Source organism: Sclerotinia sclerotiorum, genomic scaffold (assembly GCF_000146945.2).
Source record: "Sclerotinia sclerotiorum 1980 UF-70 scaffold_10 genomic scaffold, whole genome shotgun sequence".
NCBI classification, from domain to species: Eukaryota; Fungi; Ascomycota; class Leotiomycetes; order Helotiales; family Sclerotiniaceae; genus Sclerotinia; species Sclerotinia sclerotiorum.
Window position 1 is genome coordinate 1040706 of NW_001820826.1, and position 23861 is coordinate 1064566.

The 23861-nt window shown below is 41.4% G+C and overlaps 13 protein-coding genes across 13 annotated transcripts; 11 read left to right on the forward strand and 2 right to left on the reverse strand.

Annotated features, from left to right (window-relative positions):
* Nucleotides 1-1234: 1234 nt before the first annotated feature.
* Nucleotides 1235-1369, forward strand: SS1G_07902 (predicted protein; the record flags this gene model as incomplete). The annotated part of the gene is made up of 1 exon (XM_001591226.1): nucleotides 1235-1369. One exon carries the CDS (start codon nucleotides 1235-1237, stop codon nucleotides 1367-1369), a length of 135 nt encoding a protein of 44 aa, XP_001591276.1.
* A 763-nt stretch (nucleotides 1370-2132) lies between these two features.
* Nucleotides 2133-2700, forward strand: SS1G_07903 (predicted protein; the record flags this gene model as incomplete). Its single annotated transcript, XM_001591227.1, has 3 exons — nucleotides 2133-2141; nucleotides 2192-2212; nucleotides 2263-2700. 3 exons carry the CDS (start codon nucleotides 2133-2135, stop codon nucleotides 2698-2700), a joined length of 468 nt encoding a protein of 155 aa, XP_001591277.1.
* A 2007-nt stretch (nucleotides 2701-4707) lies between these two features.
* Nucleotides 4708-5517, forward strand: SS1G_07904 (hypothetical protein; the record flags this gene model as incomplete). Its single annotated transcript, XM_001591228.1, has 1 exon — nucleotides 4708-5517. One exon carries the CDS (start codon nucleotides 4708-4710, stop codon nucleotides 5515-5517), a length of 810 nt encoding a protein of 269 aa, XP_001591278.1.
* A 781-nt stretch (nucleotides 5518-6298) lies between these two features.
* Nucleotides 6299-6708, reverse strand: SS1G_07905 (predicted protein; the record flags this gene model as incomplete). Its single annotated transcript, XM_001591229.1, has 2 exons — nucleotides 6299-6412; nucleotides 6625-6708. The coding sequence occupies 2 exons, from the start codon at nucleotides 6706-6708 to the stop codon at nucleotides 6299-6301; spliced, it is 198 nt and encodes a 65-aa protein (XP_001591279.1).
* A 452-nt stretch (nucleotides 6709-7160) lies between these two features.
* Nucleotides 7161-7403, forward strand: SS1G_07906 (predicted protein; the record flags this gene model as incomplete). Its single annotated transcript, XM_001591230.1, has 1 exon — nucleotides 7161-7403. One exon carries the CDS (start codon nucleotides 7161-7163, stop codon nucleotides 7401-7403), a length of 243 nt encoding a protein of 80 aa, XP_001591280.1.
* Nucleotides 7404-8574: 1171 nt separating this feature from the next.
* Nucleotides 8575-9353, forward strand: SS1G_07907 (predicted protein; the record flags this gene model as incomplete). Its single annotated transcript, XM_001591231.1, has 3 exons — nucleotides 8575-8691; nucleotides 8748-8919; nucleotides 9040-9353. The coding sequence occupies 3 exons, from the start codon at nucleotides 8575-8577 to the stop codon at nucleotides 9351-9353; spliced, it is 603 nt and encodes a 200-aa protein (XP_001591281.1).
* A 391-nt stretch (nucleotides 9354-9744) lies between these two features.
* Nucleotides 9745-9846, forward strand: SS1G_07908 (predicted protein; the record flags this gene model as incomplete). Its single annotated transcript, XM_001591232.1, has 1 exon — nucleotides 9745-9846. One exon carries the CDS (start codon nucleotides 9745-9747, stop codon nucleotides 9844-9846), a length of 102 nt encoding a protein of 33 aa, XP_001591282.1.
* Nucleotides 9847-10101: 255 nt separating this feature from the next.
* On the reverse strand, nucleotides 10102-11162 carry SS1G_07909 (hypothetical protein; the record flags this gene model as incomplete). The annotated part of the gene is made up of 3 exons (XM_001591233.1): nucleotides 10102-10843; nucleotides 10970-11000; nucleotides 11072-11162. The coding sequence occupies 3 exons, from the start codon at nucleotides 11160-11162 to the stop codon at nucleotides 10102-10104; spliced, it is 864 nt and encodes a 287-aa protein (XP_001591283.1).
* A 268-nt stretch (nucleotides 11163-11430) lies between these two features.
* Nucleotides 11431-12394, forward strand: SS1G_07910 (hypothetical protein; the record flags this gene model as incomplete). Its single annotated transcript, XM_001591234.1, has 3 exons — nucleotides 11431-11775; nucleotides 11821-12137; nucleotides 12187-12394. The coding sequence occupies 3 exons, from the start codon at nucleotides 11431-11433 to the stop codon at nucleotides 12392-12394; spliced, it is 870 nt and encodes a 289-aa protein (XP_001591284.1).
* Nucleotides 12395-13777: 1383 nt separating this feature from the next.
* Nucleotides 13778-14215, forward strand: SS1G_07911 (predicted protein; the record flags this gene model as incomplete). The annotated part of the gene is made up of 1 exon (XM_001591235.1): nucleotides 13778-14215. One exon carries the CDS (start codon nucleotides 13778-13780, stop codon nucleotides 14213-14215), a length of 438 nt encoding a protein of 145 aa, XP_001591285.1.
* Nucleotides 14216-15409: 1194 nt separating this feature from the next.
* On the forward strand, nucleotides 15410-15703 carry SS1G_07912 (hypothetical protein; the record flags this gene model as incomplete). The annotated part of the gene is made up of 1 exon (XM_001591236.1): nucleotides 15410-15703. One exon carries the CDS (start codon nucleotides 15410-15412, stop codon nucleotides 15701-15703), a length of 294 nt encoding a protein of 97 aa, XP_001591286.1.
* Nucleotides 15704-19470: 3767 nt separating this feature from the next.
* SS1G_07913 (hypothetical protein) lies at nucleotides 19471-21538 on the forward strand (the record flags this gene model as incomplete). Its single annotated transcript, XM_001591237.1, has 3 exons — nucleotides 19471-19654; nucleotides 19881-19951; nucleotides 20003-21538. The coding sequence occupies 3 exons, from the start codon at nucleotides 19471-19473 to the stop codon at nucleotides 21536-21538; spliced, it is 1791 nt and encodes a 596-aa protein (XP_001591287.1).
* A 953-nt stretch (nucleotides 21539-22491) lies between these two features.
* On the forward strand, nucleotides 22492-23428 carry SS1G_07914 (hypothetical protein; the record flags this gene model as incomplete). The annotated part of the gene is made up of 2 exons (XM_001591238.1): nucleotides 22492-23034; nucleotides 23141-23428. 2 exons carry the CDS (start codon nucleotides 22492-22494, stop codon nucleotides 23426-23428), a joined length of 831 nt encoding a protein of 276 aa, XP_001591288.1.
* Between the last annotated feature and the right edge of the window lie 433 nt (nucleotides 23429-23861).

Consider the following 23861-nt stretch of genomic DNA (forward strand, 5'->3'; position numbering starts at 1 on the left):
TGAATAAAGGTCTTTCGACTTTGGTTGATTTCTTCTTCATACCCATGGATAAACCACATGTACAATGAAAAAAACCCCCTCTAAAACTAGTCTAGAGGGGAAAAAAATACAGCAAATTAGACAGCGACACCAACAAAATGTATCCGCTGTAGTTAGTCAGTGAAGCAATCTTCAATTCCAGGACCTCCATCGTGTAAAAAATGCATGTAAACATCTGCTGATGTCCCGAAGATCTTGCAACTCTCTATTTTATCACCTGTCTTAAGAGGGATACGGGAAACTTTATTTTCGGATGAAAATTCTGATGACCTTATCTGCTTACCAAAGATGACAAAGTTGTCACTTCCCAACAGTAGTCTAACTTTGGCATTAGTTGCTAGCTCAGCCTGGAGTTTCAGAGCTTCCATCTCAAAGTCATCCTAGAATTCAAAATTCCGATAAAACTCATCGTTCTTTTCTTTTTTCATTCGCAACGGATAGGTAATATCAGTTAACACATTTGAAGACACACAGATTTTAACCCCACTAGAGAATATATTGTGACGTCGACTTCATCTTCTCTCTCCTCTCCTGTCCCTCTCTCAATGTGACTAGCATACTGCAGTATATAGTGAATGTCTATTAAAAAATCAATGAGTTAGTGGGTTCAAGTTTAAGAATGGAAAATGGAATGAAGTAATTGATCTTTTCAACAAACGAAGTATTTTTGTAGAATCGAAATCCATTTAATAGAGTGGTGGATAAACTGGTAGATAAAGGGGAGCTAAAGGCTCGAATCCATTCAAGTGAGTGGTAGATATCTGGCAGATGAAGACCTCATTTAATGATGAAATACAAATGAATTGATGACATTCTGGTTGACTAATAAAAGAGATTCGAGTTCCCCATTCCAATTGAGCTGGCTGTAGATAGAAGAAGGTTTGTAGTGTTGAGTATCGGTGGAAGGAGATGAAAATGAAAGAGAGCGATAAGTCAATAGATTGAAGGATGCTTACCAAAAGTTTTTTGATTTGTTTCTTTTATATCAATTAACTGTTGAGACTTCACAAGGAAGGAAAAGATGAGAAGGAAAAGAGAGAAGGGGAGAGAATGGTTCACTTTCATCAATATGCCTCACGCACCACCCCATCACGCTAAGCTCATGTTTCTTCCATTCTGGCTGACATGGACATTCTATTGATTTCCATAGGATTACAAATCTATCTACTTATCTACCTATCTACCTTTTACCTAGATGGCTGGTCATCTGGACACAAGTGAAAAGGGAGCAAGAATGTATGAGAATCATTTTATTAATCGTGGTGGCTTACTTAAAAGGTCTACATCCACTCGACTCAAGCAGTTATTTGGAAGAGTTGAAATCACTTAATCCACTACAGGAGGGTGAAAAAGCAGAAGCATAAGCGTCATATATACCCCCATTCCCTACCAGGTGTTAGGTGACTGTTCGATGACCTGATCTTGTTGTCCCTGAATATAGGGATGTTTGAAAAGGGAGCTAACCCGAAATATTATATGCAGGCACCAGGTAGCTTCGGCACTTCTCTGTGATCGACTCTTTCCCGCCTTATTCCCCATCTAATCATTCTCCGCATACAAACCTCCATAAAGATATATGGACTCAAAAATACTGACAAGAATATGTACTCCATGGGCTTGAGAAGAGTGGTGAACTAGTTAGTGTAGTTTACATGTGACCTGTGACTTTCTGAGTATAATAGGAAAGTAATTCCATTTCTCTTTTGAAACCTTTTCCTTTTCCTTTCTTCTTTGAATACCACCGAAAATCTCACCTTACCTTACCTTACCTTCAAACAATGTATATATATATCTTCAATTCACAGCTCTCCTATCCCAATATCTACCTAAGTAGGTAGTTTTATCAAGTATCAAGCATCTTATACTTTGGTCAGTGCCAAATTCTTATGAGTACTTGACGTTTACATACTTGAATAGGATACGATACCCTCGAGGTATACGCTCAACCCTACATCGTAGTATAACAGTAAGATATTCTATCTGATATTCGATTCAATCTTATACTGACTTCTTTATTTCTTTACAGACAATGTCCACATACACTCCTCCCGTCTTTAATCAGATCCACTCTTTAAACTGGATTTGCTGAAGAAATGCATGCGGTAAGTTCTAACATCAATTTCATTCTAGATTCATACTAACATGATCTTAGGATATCCCAATTGGCCACGCCGTAATGAATGTCGACATTGCGGAGCACCGAGGGTCGTAGTTCAAACGTAGACTCCGAACCGAATCGAAAAGAACACCAAGAAGGCTAAGAAGGGAGGGAAGAAGGTAGCAAATAGTTTGAGGGGAATTAGTCCAGAGGAATTGGCAGATATGGCAAATGCGTCGAGAGAGACTTTGATGGCGAATGATCTACAGGCTGAGAAGTTGAAAAGGTTGTTCGCAATTAGGGTTGAACGTGGGATGGAGGAAGTAGCAAAACTAGAACTTGATCTCAAAGCAGCAAGAGTGGACTTCGCTGTTCAAAAAGCCTCCTTAAATTCGGCTAAAGGACATGAGTTTACACTAACTCAGATGAATAAGTTCTATATGAATCTCACTACAGAGGAAATGGAGGAGTTGGCAAAAGATGATGCAGTTAGGGCAGAGGAAACTGTTAACAAACATCCTGTTTCTTATACACACATTGATTTATTAGAAATCACTTTGTGAATTCAATTAATAAAGAATTTAATTCATAAATGTTTTTTTGGTTTTGCCTTTTTTCTTTGGAAATTTCTAAATAAATTTTGGAAAAAAAAAAAAAAAAAAAAAAAAAAAGCTTTCTTCCGATCTCTAGAGTTCTCATATATGATCATATACTTCTCGTTACATTTCATACGAAAATAATCTAGAGTGTCCCAATATCACAAATTATCTCAATATCAGGAAAACTATCCAAATACTTTTACTTTCTTTCATATACTTTTCATAAAGCTTCAAAATGCCAGGTCACCGTTTATCTGAACTCACACATGCACGTTGGTTACCATCAAGAATATATCTGCCTCCTCCCCTATCAGCAGAGGTCCGTTTGTTGTTTAACCATTCGATAGATATACAGCTGCAGCTTTAATTCACCCTAATGATCATATCCGCTATATATAGTCTATCTACCCTGAATTCTACATTTCCATAATTCCAATCGGAAAGGATGGTGGATTAATTAGTTACGGATGGATGGATGGATGGATGTTTTTATTATTATTAGTGGAGTAGCTAATTATAATTTATATAAATATTAATCTTAAAAATATTATTGTTATAGATAAATTATCGGTGATGGTGAATTAGGAATTTGTTAATTTGTTAATTAATGAGTAGGTTTTTGGATACAGTTTAGGATAGCATCTTTGGTGATTTGATCCCCTTGGTGATATTATGGTTTAGATGGGTTGGAAGTTGGGTTTTGTATATGTGTGTGTGTGTATATATATATATGTGAATGGGGGGATAATTTATAAAGAGATTAATAGCTGAATATAATATTACTTGTTTGCGGTCTGTCTAGGAAGTTTATAGGTGATTCGCTGCGGAGAGATGATTAAATGGTACGCAGAGGAATGATAATGATATATCAGCTGGTTATATGAGGGAGAGGAGAGTAAATGTTTATATCGTCTCGAGAGAAGATAATGAGGATGTTTGAAGAAGTGCGCTTGGTTCTTGGAGGAAGGGTTTTTTTTGTGGATGGGTTATTGTGATGGCTAAGTAAGGTCTTACTTTCTTGAGGACTGAGATTGATGATTTTGTGTGAGGATTTGCTTTAGGAGTTAGGGGGCTGTTTGGTTTTCTCTGATTTGGTTTTGATGTCAGTATAAGGTTAGTAGCTTGTCAGCGATGTTGGTTTTGTTTGAGCTCGAGTTCGGTGTTGGGTCAAGCGAGTATTGTGTCTAGACTTTTATGTCTGTCTGAACTCTGATATCTCCTGCTCGCCCCTCTTGCTTAGATTCCGTCAAGCATATCCGTTGACTTATATTTCATTCTCTAAATTTGCCATCTATGGCCAAAGATCATGACGATTGTGGCAGACGGATTGGTTGTGCAGACTTCGCTCTTATTTGGTCGCAATACTTGATGTTTCCGTCGGCATCATTGTACAAGTAGTTTTATAATGTATTTCTTCGAACTGTTCCTGTTAAAATTTTAAATTCGCAGATGGATGTCAAGGACATGAGATTGATTGTTGATATCTTGAATGGGGTCAACCCCACACGCGCACGGCTAGACATTTCGGCTAACAAACAATCGATTTGCGGGGTACTTAAGCTTACTTAGGTGCCGGGAAATTTGGCTAATATGATAATATCCTGCATGGTGTCCGGTAAAATCTATCTATCTTTTCCGATGGGAATATTTCAAGAAGAATCTGTGGATCCTATGTGGAAAATACGATACGGGGCTGTCAAGTGGCAATCAAACCTAGCCTGTATTTTTCCGTCCTCCCGGGATCTATATATATACATACCTATATATGTGTGGTTCATTGCTTTTCTTCAAGTCCCTGTTTATGTTGAGCATTGAACTCTTCTCCTAATCCAATTCAGCATGCTGTTTTCCACTCTATCCCGTAGAGCTCTGCTCGCTCTCACCTTTACTATCTTTACACCTACAGTTCTAGCGGCTGCCAACAATCTAACTCTCGTCCCCAATTTCGGCTACAATCCCTCAAATGTCACAATGTATCTCTATGTTCCAAACAAACTTGCACCCAACCCACCGGTATTCGTTAATCCACATTGGTGCCATGGGACAGCACAGGCTGCATTCTCGGGCACCCAATTCGCAACTCTAGCAGACACTTACGGCTACATAATGATTTTCCCCAATTCTCCCAACGCGGCAGATCAATGTTGGGACGTCTCATCCGATGCGACACTTACTCATAATGGTGGAGGTGATTCCTTGGCCATCGTAAATATGGTCAAATATGTACTCGCTACCTACAAAGCCGATCCTAATCGCGTCTTTTCCATGGGCACATCCTCGGGAGCAATGATGACCAACGTACTTCTAGGCGTCTATCCTGATATCTTCGCCGCTGGATCCGCATGGGCAGGCGTAGCCTTAGGATGTTTTGCCGCCAATAGCAGCGCCGTAGATCTCTGGTCGAATGATTGCGCAACAGGCCAAATCATCAAGACAGGCTCGCAATGGAAGAGCATTGTCCAAGCTGCATATCCTGGCTACAAAGGATTTAGACCGAAGATGTGGGTTCTACACGGTACAGATGATACGACACTTTATCCTCAGAATCTCCAGGAGGAAATCAAGGAGTGGACGACTGTGTTGGCTCAGTCTACTTCCCCTCTGTCGACGAGATTGAATTGGCCCGATGCAAATTGGACAACTTGGGATTATGGATCGAAATTTAGAGCTACTAGTGCTGCGGGGGTAACTCATAACATCCCTACGAACGAAAGTGTTGTTATTGATTATTTCGATTTGAAATGTCAAGGCCGTTCATGCTACTCAAGGTTGAAGGCCTGAGCTGCGGTGAGAATGTAGGGCTACTTTTAGAGATCCAGATTCTGACGGAAAGAGGCAATGTATCCACGGCAGTCATTGTAGATGTATTAAGAATAAATTTATCAGCAATGTTTACAGATTTCTGAGAAATGACCAAGGAAAGAAGAGTCTGTTTAAGTAAATCATGTGACGAGACTCATATGAAGCTGTACTACTAGCGGATTCTAATATTGATCTTTAATATAAATAGGATTCTCTTCTCATAGTGTAATTATTAAGAATGAATGACATATAAACCCACAATAGTACTATATGAATAGAATCACCCAAATTTGATACCAACATTCTGAAATACCAACAGTAAGCTTATTTAGCGAGTGTGTGTGAAACAATGTATGGAAGCCGACAGCGACCATCGAGGAATGGTCTTGTAGTGAGAATGAATTTTATTGGCAACGTTTACCATACTTGAAAGAGCCGTCGGAGTTTAGTTTATGGCGTGTTGTGTAGTTATTAAGAGATACGACTTGCAATAAATTTGGAAACTCAATAATGATCAACCAAGCCTCTAAAATGTGTGTTGAGCATCTTCTAAGGGGCGTGATGTCCTTAATATCAAACCACTGCTCCCCTCCCCCACCCCCATGTTACGCTCCATAACTACCTATTAAAAGCATGTCTAGTAGTCCATAATTCATGGATCAGATAAGTTAATAGCCCTCTAATTATTTCCCCCGGGAAAAATACGTATTCTAGATTTCACCTCTTCTACCGTTGTATAAGATCATTGTCACAACATATTTTAGAATGTTGCAGTCTGGACCTCAACACACTTTCCAAGCAATTTATGATCTCCCATTGGCAGTATAATGTTTGGCCAGGCGGATCCTATCAATGCTTCGCACTCCCCATCAACCTGCAGAATGGCCCGCATATACCGTTTTCGGATAAATAGATATCTTCCTCTATACGGGACCATGGTACACTAATCGCACATGCAGTGAGTTGTTTCATCGAGACAGCTTACAAACTCAGGCCTCACAACGGTCTACTTCAGGCCTATGTGGAGGTTTACCTTGTGCAGAAATATTAGGATGATGTCCCACACTTGAGTTATAGCTGGGATACCGCCGAGATACAAGAGAAACTTTCCGTCTTGTCTTCTTTGGTCATCGACATTTGGTATGCAGCTCCCAAGTCATAGAGTGACATAATCTACGATTGGAGATTCGATGTTTCAATGACAAAAAGTGGCAAGGCCTACTCAAGTATATAAATCAGCCATCCAAGGACCAAATTTAGAATCAATTGTTGCATGAAGGAGGGAAAAAACTTAACATGAGCTCTCATCACCATTTTTTCCATCTATTTGCTAATATACTCTCGTATATTTCAAACCAGTCAAGTTGGGTTACTTATACCTGGTATTCGCAAGTACAGATGCTGGGATAAAACGTGAGCGCAGAATATAAAAATAAGAGAGATTAGCACAGGAGAGCTAGAAATAAGATTTAGAGAGAATAGATGCAAAGAAGACGAAGGAGAGTAGTTAGATAAAATGAGAGTCAGCAGAAAATATGGCGAGGGAAGAACTAGAAGAGGAAAAGTGCAAATCCATCTTTTGAAGGAGGCTGAGTGTTAGAGATGACCCGAGCGCTGTCTTCATGGCTGAGGTTCAGCTTCTCATGAGATTTTTCGCGTTTAAAAAAGCAGGTTTAAGTGGCGTCGGTGAGGGAAGGCGTGTCAATAAATTCAAATTGGAGTCTGGTATGACAGTCTATTTGGAGCTTTTTAAACCAAGTATTTTAAGCGACTATGAGCCTTTGAAATATACCAAAATTCAAAAAGAACTCAACAATAAAACGACTAAAGAATCTCATGTGCAGTTCCTGGAGAAACTACTATAAACTTGCCTTGCAACTTGGATACATTTGTGTAGGTAAAGTAGGAGTGAAATAACTAAGTCTCCATCTAACAAGCAGTAAAACGACGCGCTAAAGCCCCCCTAGACGCATCTTCATTAGCTTTTCACATCGCTACAAAAACAACAGCTATAAGTAGTAGGTACCATTAACACTTCATATATTTCGGTTCATTCTCTTTTGCGATACATACCGAATTTATCGGTAATATCGAGTTTACAGTATGAACGTGAAAATTCGGCACCAAGTGGTGTGTACATCAAACCTGCAACCTAGTACCAGTCCAATCATTCACCATTTCCTCCCCTCGCCATGGTAATCTCAGGATTACAATACGGAACCCAAAAGATAACGCCAATCGCAGAGAATACAGCCGCCTTTCCTCTCCGAGACATTGTTGCATACCTAGGTACATACATACATACATACATACATACATACATACATACATACATACACATAAAAAACATCCCGAGGTACTTATTAAATTCCCTACTCCATACTATCTATCAAATTACTACCACAATCCATACATTTCTTCATCGCATTGAAGTTTCCCAATCTCGTATACGAAACCACTCCCAATGAACTCGATACTATCGTTCGGGAAAAATTGTAAATTATACAACATCTCGGCATCGGTATAAAAGAAGTATTTGTAAATTTTGCTCCTGGCGATGAAGGTTCGGAATCTCGGTGTAGGGTAGGGAGAGGAATTTGGGAAGAGGAAAGATTACGTGGTTTGAAGAAAATATATGATTCCAAGGGAGTTTCTACTCATTATAATAGCGAATCCCTTATAATGATGGATGGAAAGATTTCGATTCCATCAGCCCCGACACGAATAATCAAATCAACCGAATACCCGGAAATAAACCAACGACTTTTCAATATAAAAAAAGAAAATTTGGTCATATTTCCAATTCCCAAACATCGCAAGACTAATTCGTAAGCTAAGATTACAAACATGATGTCAAGCAAAAATTCCGACGCGTCGACCTCTCGCCTCCCTTGCTACAATTAAATTCCACACATACGTCGACAGGAATGTAATAAAAGAGATCGCACAGATAAAAGCCCCAAGATATATTTCCCCCTCGCACGTAGATGGATCTAGAGAATTCTAAGGACATTGAGAAAAGAAATTCCTGTGAAAATGACTACTACTATTACATCAACTTCGAGCATTGGCGGTGTGACGGATGGAGGGGGACTTTTCCCTACGTTTGTTCCGAGTGATATTGCGGGACAGATGGTTTTGGGTTGTCCTATTGTATGTTACTCTCTTCTCTTCCTTCAAGTATTCGTCTACTAATTCCTTCCATTCAGTCATCCTTCATGTCCCTCGACTCCAAATGTCCCATCACAGGCACCGGACTCCCTGCATGCGCAACCCAAACCGCTGATTTCGACGAACCATGCTGTGGTTCTCTCAGCGCATTCGCCACTAGCGTTGGAGATTGTTATAGCAGTAATGCACCAGATTGTTTGAATTTAGATGGTGAGTGACCTTCATATACCTTCTCATTCTCCTTGAGCCAGTTCAGACAAATCAAACGCAGCAAGAATAGAAGGAAAAGAACCACCACTAAAATAAAATAAACTAACAAACAAAAAACAGAACTCTCCAGTAGCCTAACAGCCTTCAGCGCCACAGCAACCGACCAACAAGTCACCAACCCCTGCGCTCGATTCGCTTCCACAACCCCTACCAGCGACCCCACCGGAGCGAGAGAGCAAGCTGCTCAGACCGGGGAGACTGGAGGAAGCGGAGCAACCGAAGGATCTACCACAATAGGAACTGCAACGGACAGCGCAAGTACCGCCAGTAGTACGAGTTCCAGCTCTGGAAGTGCAAAAGAGAGAGGAAACATGGGATTGAAAACGATTGCCACATTGGCATTGCTAGGAAGTTTAGGTGTGTTGTGGTTGTGAAAGGCGAGAATGGTTGTGAGAAGAGGAGAGAATCAGGAATTTGGTTGATGACTTTACCGATATGGATGTTATGGGTGCTTGTTGTAGGACTCTCGGGCGAGATGGAGGTGTTGAGTGAGGATGAGAGTGGCGTTGGGTTTTTGGTTTGGTGGATTTTATGTATGTTGTCTTTCGGTATTGTAAGTGGGTTTGGAATTTATGTTGGTGTGCAATAAATATTGTTAAAGAATTTCATTTGGTCCTCTTGCTTGCGTTCGGAGATCTGATCTAGAGATCTATCATCAATGTAATTGATATGGTTTTCTATACTCGTGCTAGTCAAATCAATTTCTTTCACTAGAGAGACGTCTATTCCCTGCCCACCAATTCTTCATTACACTGGAAGACAGAAATGGGTGAACTGCGCTATTGGAAAAACAAATGTGATGAAGATCTTACTGGTGAGGTACTTCACCAAACGTGTATCGATGTGCCAATACTGGCATCTGTGTAATTTATTTCATATTCAAAATGATATATAGTCCTTGTAATTAAAGACAGAGGATCAGTATCTCAAAAATAGACATTGCTCAAAGAAATTCTCGCAAAAAGCCATGATCAAACAAATCACCATGTCAAAAATCCCAACTCCATATCCCATATTTTCCTCCATTCGCCTTCCGACCCCTCCACATCATCATGATCGTTATTTTCCTTGGCTCATCAATCATCAAGTTCCGCTTGCTACCCACGCAATATCATAATTGTATCACTCATCCCCAACTTCAACAATCCTCACCCCCGCTCCTTTCTTGTTTCCTCTCCCAAACCCGGGAAAAGAGGTACTACTAGCCTTAACTTCCACTCCCGTCTCCTTCCTCTTCCCAACTTCACTCACCAACTTTTTGAAATATACCTCTGCCTGTATAGTAGAGCTGTATGCAATCGGCGTCCACATCCAAACATTTCTCCTCTCCGCATCCGCCCCTGCAGCCAACAATGTTCTCAGTACCAACATATGTCCATTACTGCTCGCAAAATGTAACGCCGTATTTCCATCCACGTCGGAATTTGCTAATACTTCTTTCGGATCTTTATATATTGCAGCAAATGTAAGAAGAATCTGTAAGCAGGTATCATGACCTCCACGACTGGCATACATAATTGCATCTCGACCTCTCACATCGCGTCTTAGGATACCGGATACAGCGGGACCCTGCATGCAGAGCAAATTCACAATGTCGGTGTGCCCAGCGGTGGCGGCGAGCATGAGAGCCGTCTGATGTTCTTCATTGAGAGAGATAGATAGGGACTCATGACCTAGAGATAGGAGGAGAGATGCAACATCTAGGTGGCCAAGGGAGCAGGCAAGATGTAGAGATGTGTTGGAGAGACCATGAGGTGATAAATCGGGGTTATGAAGAAGATTGGGATGAGATTTGAGGATTCGTTTCACGAGGGATGCATCGGGGGTGTGAATTGCGCGACGAAGACGGATCGTGGTATCAATCCTACATAGATAATGTTAGAGATAAGATAACTTTGTAATATTTCTGATTGTTTTGGTGAGGGGAAGTGATGTCGTGCTTGAAGAAAACAATTGTTCATCAGAAGAAAGAACAGAGGAATGAACCTACATATTCACAGCATATCTACCTTTCTTTGTACCTATAAACAACCACTTCTTTGCATATAAACAAAAGCTCTAGAAAGAAATCATTGAACTCCAACCTTGTTACCGTTGACAATGCTTTGATCTGATCTCTGCAGCTGCCCCACCAAACATTCAAACATCCTCGCAGTAGTGTTCCCCATACTTGGCGATGACATGACGATCGCTTACATAATCATGATTATGTACTGCGTCATTGCGACTTTTCGGGCTGAATGGGCTGAATGGGGGAAGTCGCGGGAACTTTACCTAGTAGATACTGATGTACAGCCCGAGCTAATACAATTGTTAATTAATTAGAAACAACAACATAAGAAATAAACAATCAACAATCTTCAATCTCAATCTACATTCCACATCTATATTTCCACATTCCACTGTCTGATAACACAAATTGACAAAACACACCAATAAAGCATCAAAGTGATGCCGAATTCTCGTTTCGATCCAAGTATCGCATTCCAACCTATCAAAAGCGTAGTCAGCGCCTCCTTTCTCTATCCTTTCAAAGGTATTTGGTACTTCTTGACTGATCGTCAATTCTACCCTCTTTTTGGTAGACGATTGATCCCCTTAACCATAACCTCAATTGTTGTTCTCGGTCTTCTATTCACATTTACGTATCTGCCGCAAGTAGCATTTCTAGCAATATGGCATGGACCCGGCGCATGGTTTAATGCAGCATTTCTGGTCCTCGGCGAAGGACAAGTTATAATTGCTTTATTGTTTGAGGCATTATTGGTAGATGAGACGCTTGTGGATATCTTCGATGTATGAACCCCTTTTATCCTACCTACAGGACTAACGAGATCATAGGCTACACTTATTAAAGAAGGTCTTATAGATCTCGTCTCGCCATCTCGAATACTCCATCGCGATGCTCCGAATGAAGTCAAGATGCTGGGGAAACCCACTACTTCTGCCGTTTACTCCCCTTTCTCTTTTCGCCAAATAGCAGAATTCATAATATTCCTCCCTCTTAACTTCATACCTATAATTGGAACGCCTTTCTTCCTAATCCTAACTGGTGCTCGCGCCGGGCCTTTACATCACTGGCGGTATTTTAAATTACGAGGTCTGACGAAGAAGGAGAGGAAAAGGGAAATCAATAGCAGGAAGTGGAAATACACATGGTTTGTTATTCCTATATATGAATTATAGTGAGATGCTAATAGTAAATAGGTTTGGAACAGTTGCTTTACTCCTACAACTTGTGCCGGTGCTTTCAATGTTTTTCCTTTTAACTTCGGCTGTTGGATCAGCTTTATGGGTGGTAAAGTTAGAGGAACAGAAGAGATTAAATGTGGCAGATAGGTTGGTCAATAATGCTGGTCTTCCTAATAATGGAGAGTTTGAACAGGAGGCACCATATGTCGACGACCCGGTGTAAAGTTTTAATAATGTTTTCATCTTGCTCTATCTTTAGTACTTGATCAATACTCCTATCTTTTTCATTAGCCTAGCGAAAGATTCTTCTACCTCGATTTGAGAATTGTCAAATACCAGAACATCTCCATAGTAAATAGCTTACAAAACTGTAAATTATAATCATATAATACCTACCTAGCTACACAAGATATACCAGAATCAGGCCCAATAAATCAAATTCCCCTCTCAAAATCATATCTAAAAAATCCATAAATCTTCAAAAACAAGTTGATCATTCAAACAAATCTATACTTCCACACAAATCCAGCCTTCTAACTCATCTCCAATCTCTCACCCGAATTCAAGAATTCAAAAACACAAAACCTTCTCATTCTCAAACCACAATTGGAACAATTAAGTACCCTCAATATACAACAACAATAGGAGAAATAACGCCATGTACCCAGGTAGATAGATGGATAGATAAATAATAATTGATTTATTTTGATGAGTTATTATAAATTATCATGTAAGGTTAGGTTATTTTCTGGTATATTTATTTATAGTCCAAACTCTACAGTGCATACTCCAGGTTCTGTATCCACAAACCCAAAGGTTATCTAGTTCTATCTAGTATTCTCATCTTCTGATTTAATTCTATTCCATTCCATTCCGTTGATATTATATTTATTACAATTCTCCTCTCAGCTCTCGAGGTCCGATCTTCAGTTCCAATGCAACTCCGCTCCTAAAACCACTACGATGTCTCTCTATCTCCATATCTAACATATAAACCCTCTCTCATTCTCCTAAACTCGCCTTTTTACCTGGATACACATACACACCTTGCTTTTGCGCTCCCCTTTCTTTCTCTCCTTCCTTCCTTCCTTCCCTATTTTTCTCCTTCACTCTTGCCCTTCCCCTCTCTCTCGCCCCTCCCTTCTCTCTTGTCCTCCCCCTCTCCATCCAATCCAAATCCAAATCCAACCCAACCCCCAAAAAAGCCAGAACGAAGAACTAATCCTCATCCAACAATCCTATCTTTCCTCCAATCACACATCAATCTCCGCGATCATCTCCAAAAGCAGAAGTCTTATTCTTAATGGAAAATCCGAATTCATACTACGAGATTCCTCGCAAAGCGACCGACCAATTGCGGCAGGAAGCATCAGCTATCTTTCGCAAGAGATAGAAGGTACAGGTAAGATTACATAGTATGATAGATTTCTTCCTTCCATTATAGCAATTAAGAAGCCAGCAACCATGTGGAAAGAGTGACGGAAGAGCAAAATCCTCTATTTAAATCTTTTCTTTTCTCCTCTTCCTCTGTTTCTTTTCCTACCAAGAAACAAAAGCCCACTTGTCAAAGCGACAAGTTCTCTGATATTGTTGACACAATATCAAAATGGTTTTCCCACAAATTCTCTTCGCCGCAATGGCAATCACTTCCGCCATACTGGCATTATTTCTCGCACCTTTATTCTTTGACAGAATGGGCTTGCGTTTCCCCTTCGCGCCGCCACTTCCCCCTCCGCCTCCTCCACCACCTACTCGCCGCCCTCGCCGCCGCCGCCGACCCCGCCACATCCACCACATCCACCACATCCACCACATCCACCACATCCACCACATCCGCCTGGCCCACGATCCTCCTTTTGCAGAAGGCTCAACGGAGCTCCGTGAGCTTCAACGGATTCGTGTCGAAACCCGAATAATTCGAATCTGCTCCGAGATCATCGGAATGATGGCCATTCGAAACAACGCCAATTCGGAAGCAGAAGCCCGCCAATACAGCGATGAGTTCGAGAGACTCACCCGCGATGATCCCATCGGTGACGAGTAAATCCGACATTTTAAAACGACACTATTCCTAACAGCACTATTCTTATCATACTCTTATTAATACAAATATATTTATCACCAGCGATAAGATTGCACTTCTCCGTCAGTGCTGGTGACTAGTAGCCTTCGGGTGAAGCCAAGACGAGCTCTTCATCCATCCCGTCCAATTTTGTTTGTCAACTGCACATATGCTAAAACATCTTCATGACGACTAGGTTACCTTTCCCAGTACCACTTTCGAAATCGAAACAACTCGGCCTTATTTTTTGCTGTTAGCAGTGAGTAGAATTTGAAGTCTTTGCTCTCCTCGAATGCAGAAGATAAGTCCCCTTCCTGATGTTGCACCTCTAGTTGACTTCGGACCTCTGCTGTAGTCCGCACGCTAACTTGACCCTCAATGATGGCTCTAAAGATTTCTACTGTCGATTTTACTCTCGAAGGAAGATGTTGCGCCAAGAGCGATTCACCTTCGGACCCAAAATCCTTCCACCTCGTGAAGAATCTGGCCCATCCAAGGCCTTCAAAAAATTTGAAGTCAATACGGTATTCTGTGGGGCATTTGTGACATCTTCTCACCCCAGACCCGGTGTATTTCAAGCTCGTTTGAAACCTGATATGCGGACATATATTCTCAGAGGCGGTTGAAGGTGGTTTAAAATCCGCGGTACTTGAACATTCGCGCGAGATGAATACGCTTTGTACCCTATGCATCAGATGACCTTGAACAATACGGCATTCTTCTCTCCATTGCCGCAAATACTTTCCCCAATTGGTTATCTTTGCTTTATGGTGTGACATAAATTTCAATAGTTCTTTATCCCTCGGGTTTTGGTGGCATCTTTTTAAAGCCATATTGACAGCAGTTTCACCAAAAAGTTCAGTGATTATCCAACTTTCGTTGTCGCGGTCCTGAGTCACACAAGTTGGAAATCGTAAAGATTTGTACGCACGAGTCTTCGAAGAAGTGCCGTAGGTAATGCAATTGTATCTGAGCAGGTTTTGCATGTGGTGCAGTCTCTTGCAGACAGAGCAGACAACCTGATCTGGTAAATCGAGGGCCAGGAGATTCAGCAGCGCTAGTGTTCCTTTAGTCGAGGTTGATATTCTTGAAAAATGTTGAGTCCCGAGCAAGCGTCCGAGGTGCATACAGGAAAGGGAGAAGGCTACAGCAGACTCCAAAGGAAGGAAGTCCATGATGTCTGATAATATCTCTACTGGGACATTTTTGAGAATTGAAGAAGGTAATGCAGCGGGCCTTGACGATTCAACAGGCCTTAAACTTTCAACAGGTCTTGACAATTCAGCGGGCCTTGACAATTCAGCGGGCCTTGACAATTCAGCGGGCTTTGCCAATTCAGCGGGCATTGCCGATTCAACAGGCTTTGACGATTCAACAGGCTTTGTCGATCCAACAGGCTTTGTCGATTCAACAGGCTTTGTCGATTCAACAGGTCTCTCCCGCACTCGAAAGAAGAAAACTAGCTTCTGAAGATAATTCATCATGCATGTTATGAAAGACGAACAATATGGCACGAAGCAGAAAAATCCCCCAAGTTCAAGCAGGAAAATCCTTGTATTATGTATGAGTTTAAAGAAAGAGAAAAAATAAAGAAAAGAAGAATACATTTCTCTTCGTTTTGACAATGTGTCTAGTCCTAGTCTTGATCTAGTCACACGTGACTTATCAATCAAGGTCATCTCAGTCCAGTCCCCGCGAGTGGTGACTAGTCTCTTGCTAGAAGATGTAAAGCCAGCGCCGTCGGTTTATCAGCTTGGTAATTGTATTTTTGTTACATAATTTGTGGAAAGATTGTCGCTTTAGAGTAGAGAATGATAAACTTGTTAACACTGTGTCCTGTGTAGTGTAGTAGATACTAGATGTGGGTGTGAGAGTTTGTGGGATCGGCTTGGAATGTTAATCCATCTGTGATGCTTTTATGTTGGAGCTTAGTCAGAAACAAGATCTTAAAAGTCATATCTGATGTTTTAGTGTGTGCAAGTTGAAGAAATGTTAGTGACAATGATAATGACAACGAAGTTCGAAGTTTGTATTGAAGAAAGATTTCAGTGTGGTTGTGTTGTTGATATTTATTATTATTTCTATTCGCTGGGGGTTGAGTCAAGTAGATTTAGATTAGATTATATAAGCACGCTAAGTTATGGTGATCAAGGCAACGTGAATGGTTACTATCTTTCCCTCCCTCGTGTGTCACCACCCTCCAGTTTATTAATCATTTACTTGGTACTTGAGTAGGTAATAGATGCTAAAATGTTTATCACGGCAGAGTTTCTTAGTTTTGCTATAATAATACTGTCTCTTCTCCCAACCTACATCAGATACATCACATTATCCCCAAGGATACCAAGTACCGTGCTGACCATCGTATTCAAAGTGTTCACTCTTATTATTTCGCCCGCGTGGAACATTCAAAGTACAGATATGGTACGGTACACGGTACCGACACCGGCACGTCATCCGACGTTATACATGCCGCTGGTATCGGAGAATTTTTGGGATGGTAATACCATGTGAACATGTTTCCCCTCTTTCCATTTCTTGGTTCATTTATTATCTTGGTTCGTTTGCGCATAGAGGGGTATGAGTGTGACATGTGATACCGTAAGGCTAATCCCCGACGATGGCTTTTTGGATAACTAGGTAAAGGGTAGCTGTTGGCTGTAAGTTGTAGGACGTGAGATTGAAACTTGGAAGAAGAATTCCGTGAGTTTGGAAGCGAGGAGTGGTGGAGTATCATGAGAGATGTAGCTCCAAGTGGGAGTCGTGGGATGAAAGATGGGATGATGAGGGGAAAATGGTGTGGAATACTATGTATGACGAGGATGAGAATAAGATGTGGCCGATGAATCATGAAAGATTCTTGACAATGTGAATGTAAATTTAAGAGCGGGATTCGGAGTTTCTCATCTCGAATTTTGATATATACCTACCTACAAGGTATACAAGTATCTGTAGGTATTGTTGAATGATCATGTCGCTTAGATGAGGAGAACGGGTTCGGCCGATAGATTTTGAAAGGGGGATCGTATCATCTGATAACTCCCGTCATTCTTGGTGCCTCCCGGATTGAATAAATGATGTAGGTGATCGGATACGTTGGAATTCATCGGGTACTCGCGTTGCTCTTAATAAGTTTTTTTTTTCTTATCTCCGCATACATGAAGAAAGGTAAGCCCTGCTTGAAATGTGTAGGCAGGAGAAACAAGAGGCCTGGGAAATTCCCTAACTGTGAATCATTGGTCATGAACCATCAATTTCTATCATGGGAATTCTTCGAATGGGATTTATTAGATGGATGGATGGTAAATTCGTATCCGTGTGTGAATTTGAAACACAACACCAACTGCGCTATCAGCGGCTCTGGGATTCTGACCTGTGTACCAAATGGCAATTACCTTGTTAGGCAATGATGTTAATATGTTTCCTTTTAGTTATTTTTCTTGGATGCTTATTTGATTCATGCTTGACCCTATGGGGAGAGAATTGGAATAATTTCGTGCATTCCGACACACTGGTGATTTCGCACTGTAAAGAGTTATAAGATGGGGATAACGGCAGCTGATGGAAAACCTTCTGAGGATCATAAGCAAGGTTGAAACCTCATGGTATATAGAATGTTACATCTCTTTAGTGTGTAGTAAATTGTTACTCCGGGTCATGTTTTGATTCATGGGTGGAAGGTGGTGAGGGGTAAGAATTCTGGAATCTTAAGCTACGGCTACACAACAATGATAGGAGAATCTTATCGTCAATCTATCGAGTCACGAGCTCTCATTTCATCATAGATTTTTAGGTGTGGCTATATTTAGTTCGGGAGGAAAAATGATGAGTTAGGGTAATTATCTGAGACGTACAGTGAGACTTATAATATAATTGATGAAGCGCGTTTAGACACCGGATTCCTCTTCTAGGACAGCGAGAGAGCTACGGCTAGTGTCGAAATGCCGCCACCCGGGGACCTTTTGCTTTCGACCCAAGTAGGAAACTATCATTCCCTGCTCATTGATACGATCAATAAGCAGAAGCTTTGGTTCATGGTCCATATCACCTCCTCCCTGCTACTCCGAGAAGGAGAGTACGTACTCGAGTGCATATGACAAGTATCTCAAATGCAAAGAGGATGTCGTTTTCTTAAAGTATAACGTCCCTCCCTTTCACTGACAAAGATCAGAATCAGCAAGCATCTTCTCTACAATCATATGAGATTTGAAGAGGGGAGAGAAGAAAGGACCAGTCCAGATCCAGATCCTCCTTCGGCTATATTATCGAGACGTGATTGCTATCCTCGAAGATACTTGCGCAATTATCATTATCAGCGGATCATAAAGTGAAAACCTATCGCGTCATCCCCTTCATTCTTTCCACCTGCACAGCTAATCTACCGATAATTCGTATCTACTAAAAGAGTTCATCAACGAGCGGTCTGGCATGCATCTTTAAAAGGCTCGAGCTTTCTTCAAAAGAACAATTATACCTTATTTAGCTCGTACTTGTACATGAGATTGTTAGCTCAAGTATCTTACCATCGCACTCTTCACTCCCTATATACTGACGAACACACGAAACACACTCATCAAGCACAAGCAAAATCATACATTCACATCATCCAGACCTCGATTGGCGGTTGGGAAGTCACAAATTCTTGATCACTCGATTTCAGAGATTTTTACCATTAACTCTATACAACAAGGCTGTTTCCCTTAGAGAAAGGGCACTAAATCAGCCTCAAATCATTAAAATTGATTAAATACCCAAGTTCATGTTGCACAGCCATTCTGCCTCATATTAGGTAGATCGTATCATATCATATTATATTTATACCTGGACTGAAGATAAAATATCTACCAGCATCAATTACCTTTTTTATTTCTACATCTGAGGACCAGGCAAGGACTCGAGGGAATAAAAGACTATCAATCAGAAGCTTGCTTACTACTTTCACAATACCCTTTAATTCTTCCATTTATTAGCCTTTCCTTATCCTTCTCGCCTCTTTTTTCTCCACGAGCTAAGATAGAGAAATCAAAAATAATAAATCCAACATCCTTCCTTTCGTTCCTCTTGTTCCTCTTGTTCTCAGACACCACCCTTCTTCGAAACAATAACACCCCCACCTCAACTGGACTCGTACCCCGCTGATCGCAACAACCTTCTAATAACAACACAAAATTCCAACCATATTTACATTTAATCCTGTTCGACTAGATTTCTATCAACATATTTTGGGCATGGATACAATGCTGGGTAACGGAGCGCCACAACCGCCGCAGCCGCATATGCGAAATGGCAGCAGCTCCAACAATCAATACCCTCGGCATATGAGCACCGGTAGCTTGAATATTGCAAATGGTCAATCGGGTCCCATCAATGGTGCTTCTCCTAGAGCGGATGGGGTGGCAAGAAGTCCTCCTACTAGACAAAGTGAGCATCCAAAGCTTCCGGAGAGTTGTTGGAGTTAAAGTTCTGATGCGGGATTTATAGATACCGGCCATGTTCCGTGTAAATTCTTTAGACAGGTGAGTAAGATTCGAGCTTCTGTCTTTTAGCAGGAATGAGTGCTGATGTGAATTGTTTAGGGTACTTGTCAAGGTACGTCATTACAAACTAAAGAAGGTCATCACCGGAGCCTTGAACTAATAATCTATAGCTGGTCAAGCTTGCCCATTCAGTCACGATCTAGCTAGTACAACTGACAATGTCTGCAAATACTTTTCAAAGGTATGTGGCCTCATTTGCAGAATGAAACTAGGGGTCTAACAGTCTGCGAAGGGTAATTGCAAGTTTGGACCTAAATGCGCAAACATACACGTTCTGCCTGATGGAAGACGGATCAATTATAAAGCAAATATGCCACCGATGGCACCGGCTCTGAATCTTGGAGGACGAATAAACCCAGATCCTTATCATGGACAAGGTTCGGCTTTAACAAATTCTTTCGCTCGGGCCCAGGGTGTACCCTCATCGCCATATGGTCAACCCTATGGCCCTTTCACAACACAAGAGGATGGATTTGTTCCTATGGTTGGCAGACAGCAAAGTGTTGATATCAATATTCCGACGATCGATACGAGTTATGCATCGCATCCTGGTTCAAATTATGGGTCGCCTAGAGATGATATGATGGATCGATTTGGCCTTGGACTTTCACCAGTTGCTGCCAAAGGATTAAGTGTCTTGGATGCTCCTTTGCCAGCTTCATTCGATAGTAATGGTGTATCGTGGATTGCAAGACATGGAAAAGTAGCATCCTCAGTTCCTACGAAGTTTGGCATTGATTCTCCCCCATCATCAGTTGGTGGAGGAAAGCCAACAGACGCCTTAAGAAGCTTGCATAGCTCTGCATTTGGAGATGACACTAGGGATCGATTCAACGGAATCGCATCATCTCCGCCATCCGAGGAATATTTTGGGAAACGCACCATGCATTCTCAGCGATCGACCAAACCAAAGATTATATCGGCAAGCCTTCCAAGAGAGCATAAAGAGCTAGACTGGTCAGAGGCTTTCTCATTTGAAGAAGATTTACTACCGGAAGCTCTCCATGATCTTATGACACCAGCAGAGAAAGCTAGAAGAAATTCTCGGGCCGCCTACGATGAATCAAAGCCATCTCGGGGATTTTATGATGAAGTAAGATCAACATACAGTGGAACAGGTACCCCGAGCAATGATACCCCGACAAAATTTGGCTCTCCATCAAACGGAAGCCCTTCTTCTAGATGGGGTGCCTACTTTCAACCAAAAGCCAAGGAAGAAGAGATTTCTCGAGCTTCAGTATTTGGTCATGTAGGCTCTCCACTTCGGAACTCTCTTCTTCATGAAGGAGCAAGTCCTAGCTCAAGACCAATTGCTCGTCCTAATACATCTGGTGATGCATTGTCAAATGTTGCATCTCCACCTCGCCAAACTTCCATGTCTATCATTTCACAACAACTTCAGCGAACTCGTCTCTCCAGAGCCGAATCCAATGGTAGCGATCCCAGCCTTCTTTCATCATCGGCAACGCGCACTATTACTACTCCCATTGGTTCGGGTCGATCGGCTTTTTCGGCTGATAGACAACCTAGCTCTGCTAGTATTGGTGGCAGTGGCAGATTTACCACACCCATTGACGAAGAACAGGGTGATTTCGTTTTCAATATGGAAGGCATGGATGATGATGAGAGAAGTCAGAAAAGAAGCAGCCCTTGGAACATCGCTGGAAGTAACAAGAGCCCAAGCTTAGGCGCTGTTGGTGGTGGTCGAAGCATTCCAGCAAATAAGACTAACGGCAGTGGCCTCGATGGAATGTTTGGTGGACGATGATTTGAACCGCACTTTTGGGTTCAATTGGCACTGTCGCTTGACCATTGGATCTTTCGGACTTCTTGACACATACATCGATTTACCATCTTCTCTTCTCTTGTACCTTTGGTTATTCGATTTCCACCTAAAATTCTCCTCGGACACCAAAAATCAACATCCGACCTACTTCCACACATCTCCGAACATATTACGATTGTATCATAGAAAGTTTGACCTTGGTTCCTTCTAATGCATCTGGAGTCAATTACAAAGTTCATTGCTTTTACTTGCCTTCTCTGCAATTCTGCATAATAGGGTAACGACGGAAATTTGGGAATTATGGAAATTTGCTTTAGTTTTTTCTTGAATTGGGAAGCGGGGAGTTTTTTTGAGGCGATATAATCATAGCAAAAGGTAAAAGATCATTGCAAATACTGCATACATACTAGAATGGTTATGAATGATAGGAAGCAAGAATGACAATGAAAATAACAATAAGAAGTTTGTAGATTATGATATGACGAGTATTTTGATTATGATGTGATGTGATGTGATGAGATTTTGATTGGTTTGTATTTCCTGAGTAACCAAAACAAAAAATTGTATATTTCCGGGAATCAGCAAGATGAGATGCGCAACAGAAAAATGGGATAGATTTATAGATGTATTCCTCCACTAGTTGTTCGAACTGAAGTTGTACAAAGTCCAGAAATGGAAGTCAATCAGGTGATGGTGATCTCAGATGCGAGGCGATCCGTCGAAAGATGCGCTTTGACCAGCCTCAGGCTAAATATGATGACTAAGCGCCGTAAGGTTGCTTCCATCAACGCGGCTCGATAGCTACCTTGTCACCTCCAAAAGCTTCATATTACACCTGGCAAATCATACCAACATCTTCGCCCTACCACGTTAACGAACTAATTTTTCTCTAACTTCTCCAATTATACAACCATCCAAAAGTTGAAACGATCAAAATGTCAGAACGCGATCTTCAAACAATTCTCCAGAAACTCAAATCCCCATCAACATCCTACCAAGAGAGCTCATCACTCCTCTCCAAAGCTAAACTCACACTTCTCAAATTAAATGCCTTGACTCCTCAAGCATCAACCCCATCGTCTATATTATCTCTTGCTCGCGAAGTCTTCGAAACGGGTGCCTTGGTTTCTATTCGTGCAAAAGATCCAGCTGCTTTCACACGTTATGTTCATCAATTAACCCCATACTACGAGCTACCAGCCGACAACTTCAGCGCTAAGAGTTCGGGAGAGAAGAACAAGATTACGGGATTATACCTTTTGTTGTTGTTGACGCAGGGAGATTATGCGGGCTTTCATACGGAATTGGAGGGGTTGGAGCTGAGGGGTGAGAATGGTGGGAAGAAGGTTGAGGAGGATAAATATTTGGGATATCCGATTAAGTTGGAGAGATGGTTGATGGAAGGTAGTTATGATTTGGTTTGGAGGGCGATGGAGGGCGGTAAAGTGCCCAGTGAGGAGTATGGAGTTTTCAGTGAGGTGAGTTGGTTTTGTTGTTGCGCTGTGTCCTTTCATTGTCTATCAGCCGCGAGATTGGATGGGCTATTACTGCGAAGTTTACAAGTCACTAACGGTTTACCAACAGATCTTGATCAACCAAATTCGCTCTGAAATTGCCTCATCATCCGAAACAGCATACCCATCCATACCCATCTCATCTACAAAGAATCTCCTCTTCTTACCATCAGAAGGAGCAGTAATACAATTTGCGCAACATAGAGGATGGCTGATTGAAGATGGCCGGATATACTTCCCTAATCAAAAGTTAAAGGGTGGTGTGGAGGCTGGAGAGGTAGCCGAGGAGAAGGAAGTTAGTATGACAGCAATTGAGAATACGCTTGGTTATGCTAGGGAGTTGGAGACGATCGTATAAGCTGGTTACTGTAATACAGTTTTACATAACTTCTGGCGGAAGGAGTGGAAGGGTGGAAAATGATATGCACAGATGAGTGGATAGCATAGATATCATAAGTGTAACTTTAGATAGCAGGCATGGCATAATATCCACATGACTTTTCGATGATTGAATATTTGTTCTCACGGCAGCCGTATTAGATTTGCTCTAGACTTGTCTATTAGTAAATCCAATATCATGATCCAATACTGCTGTATTTCAGCGTCCACTCCTCTTTCCCTAGGCGTGAATGAAATAGATAAGTGCAATCAGAATAGTAAATAAAATACGGGTACTTGTTAACTTTCAACTATTACCACAACTCGACCTCTCCAATATTATCCATAACTTCATCAGCACAATCCATTCTGCAAGAATACCTTGGCCGAAATAAATACTACGAAAAAGGTTA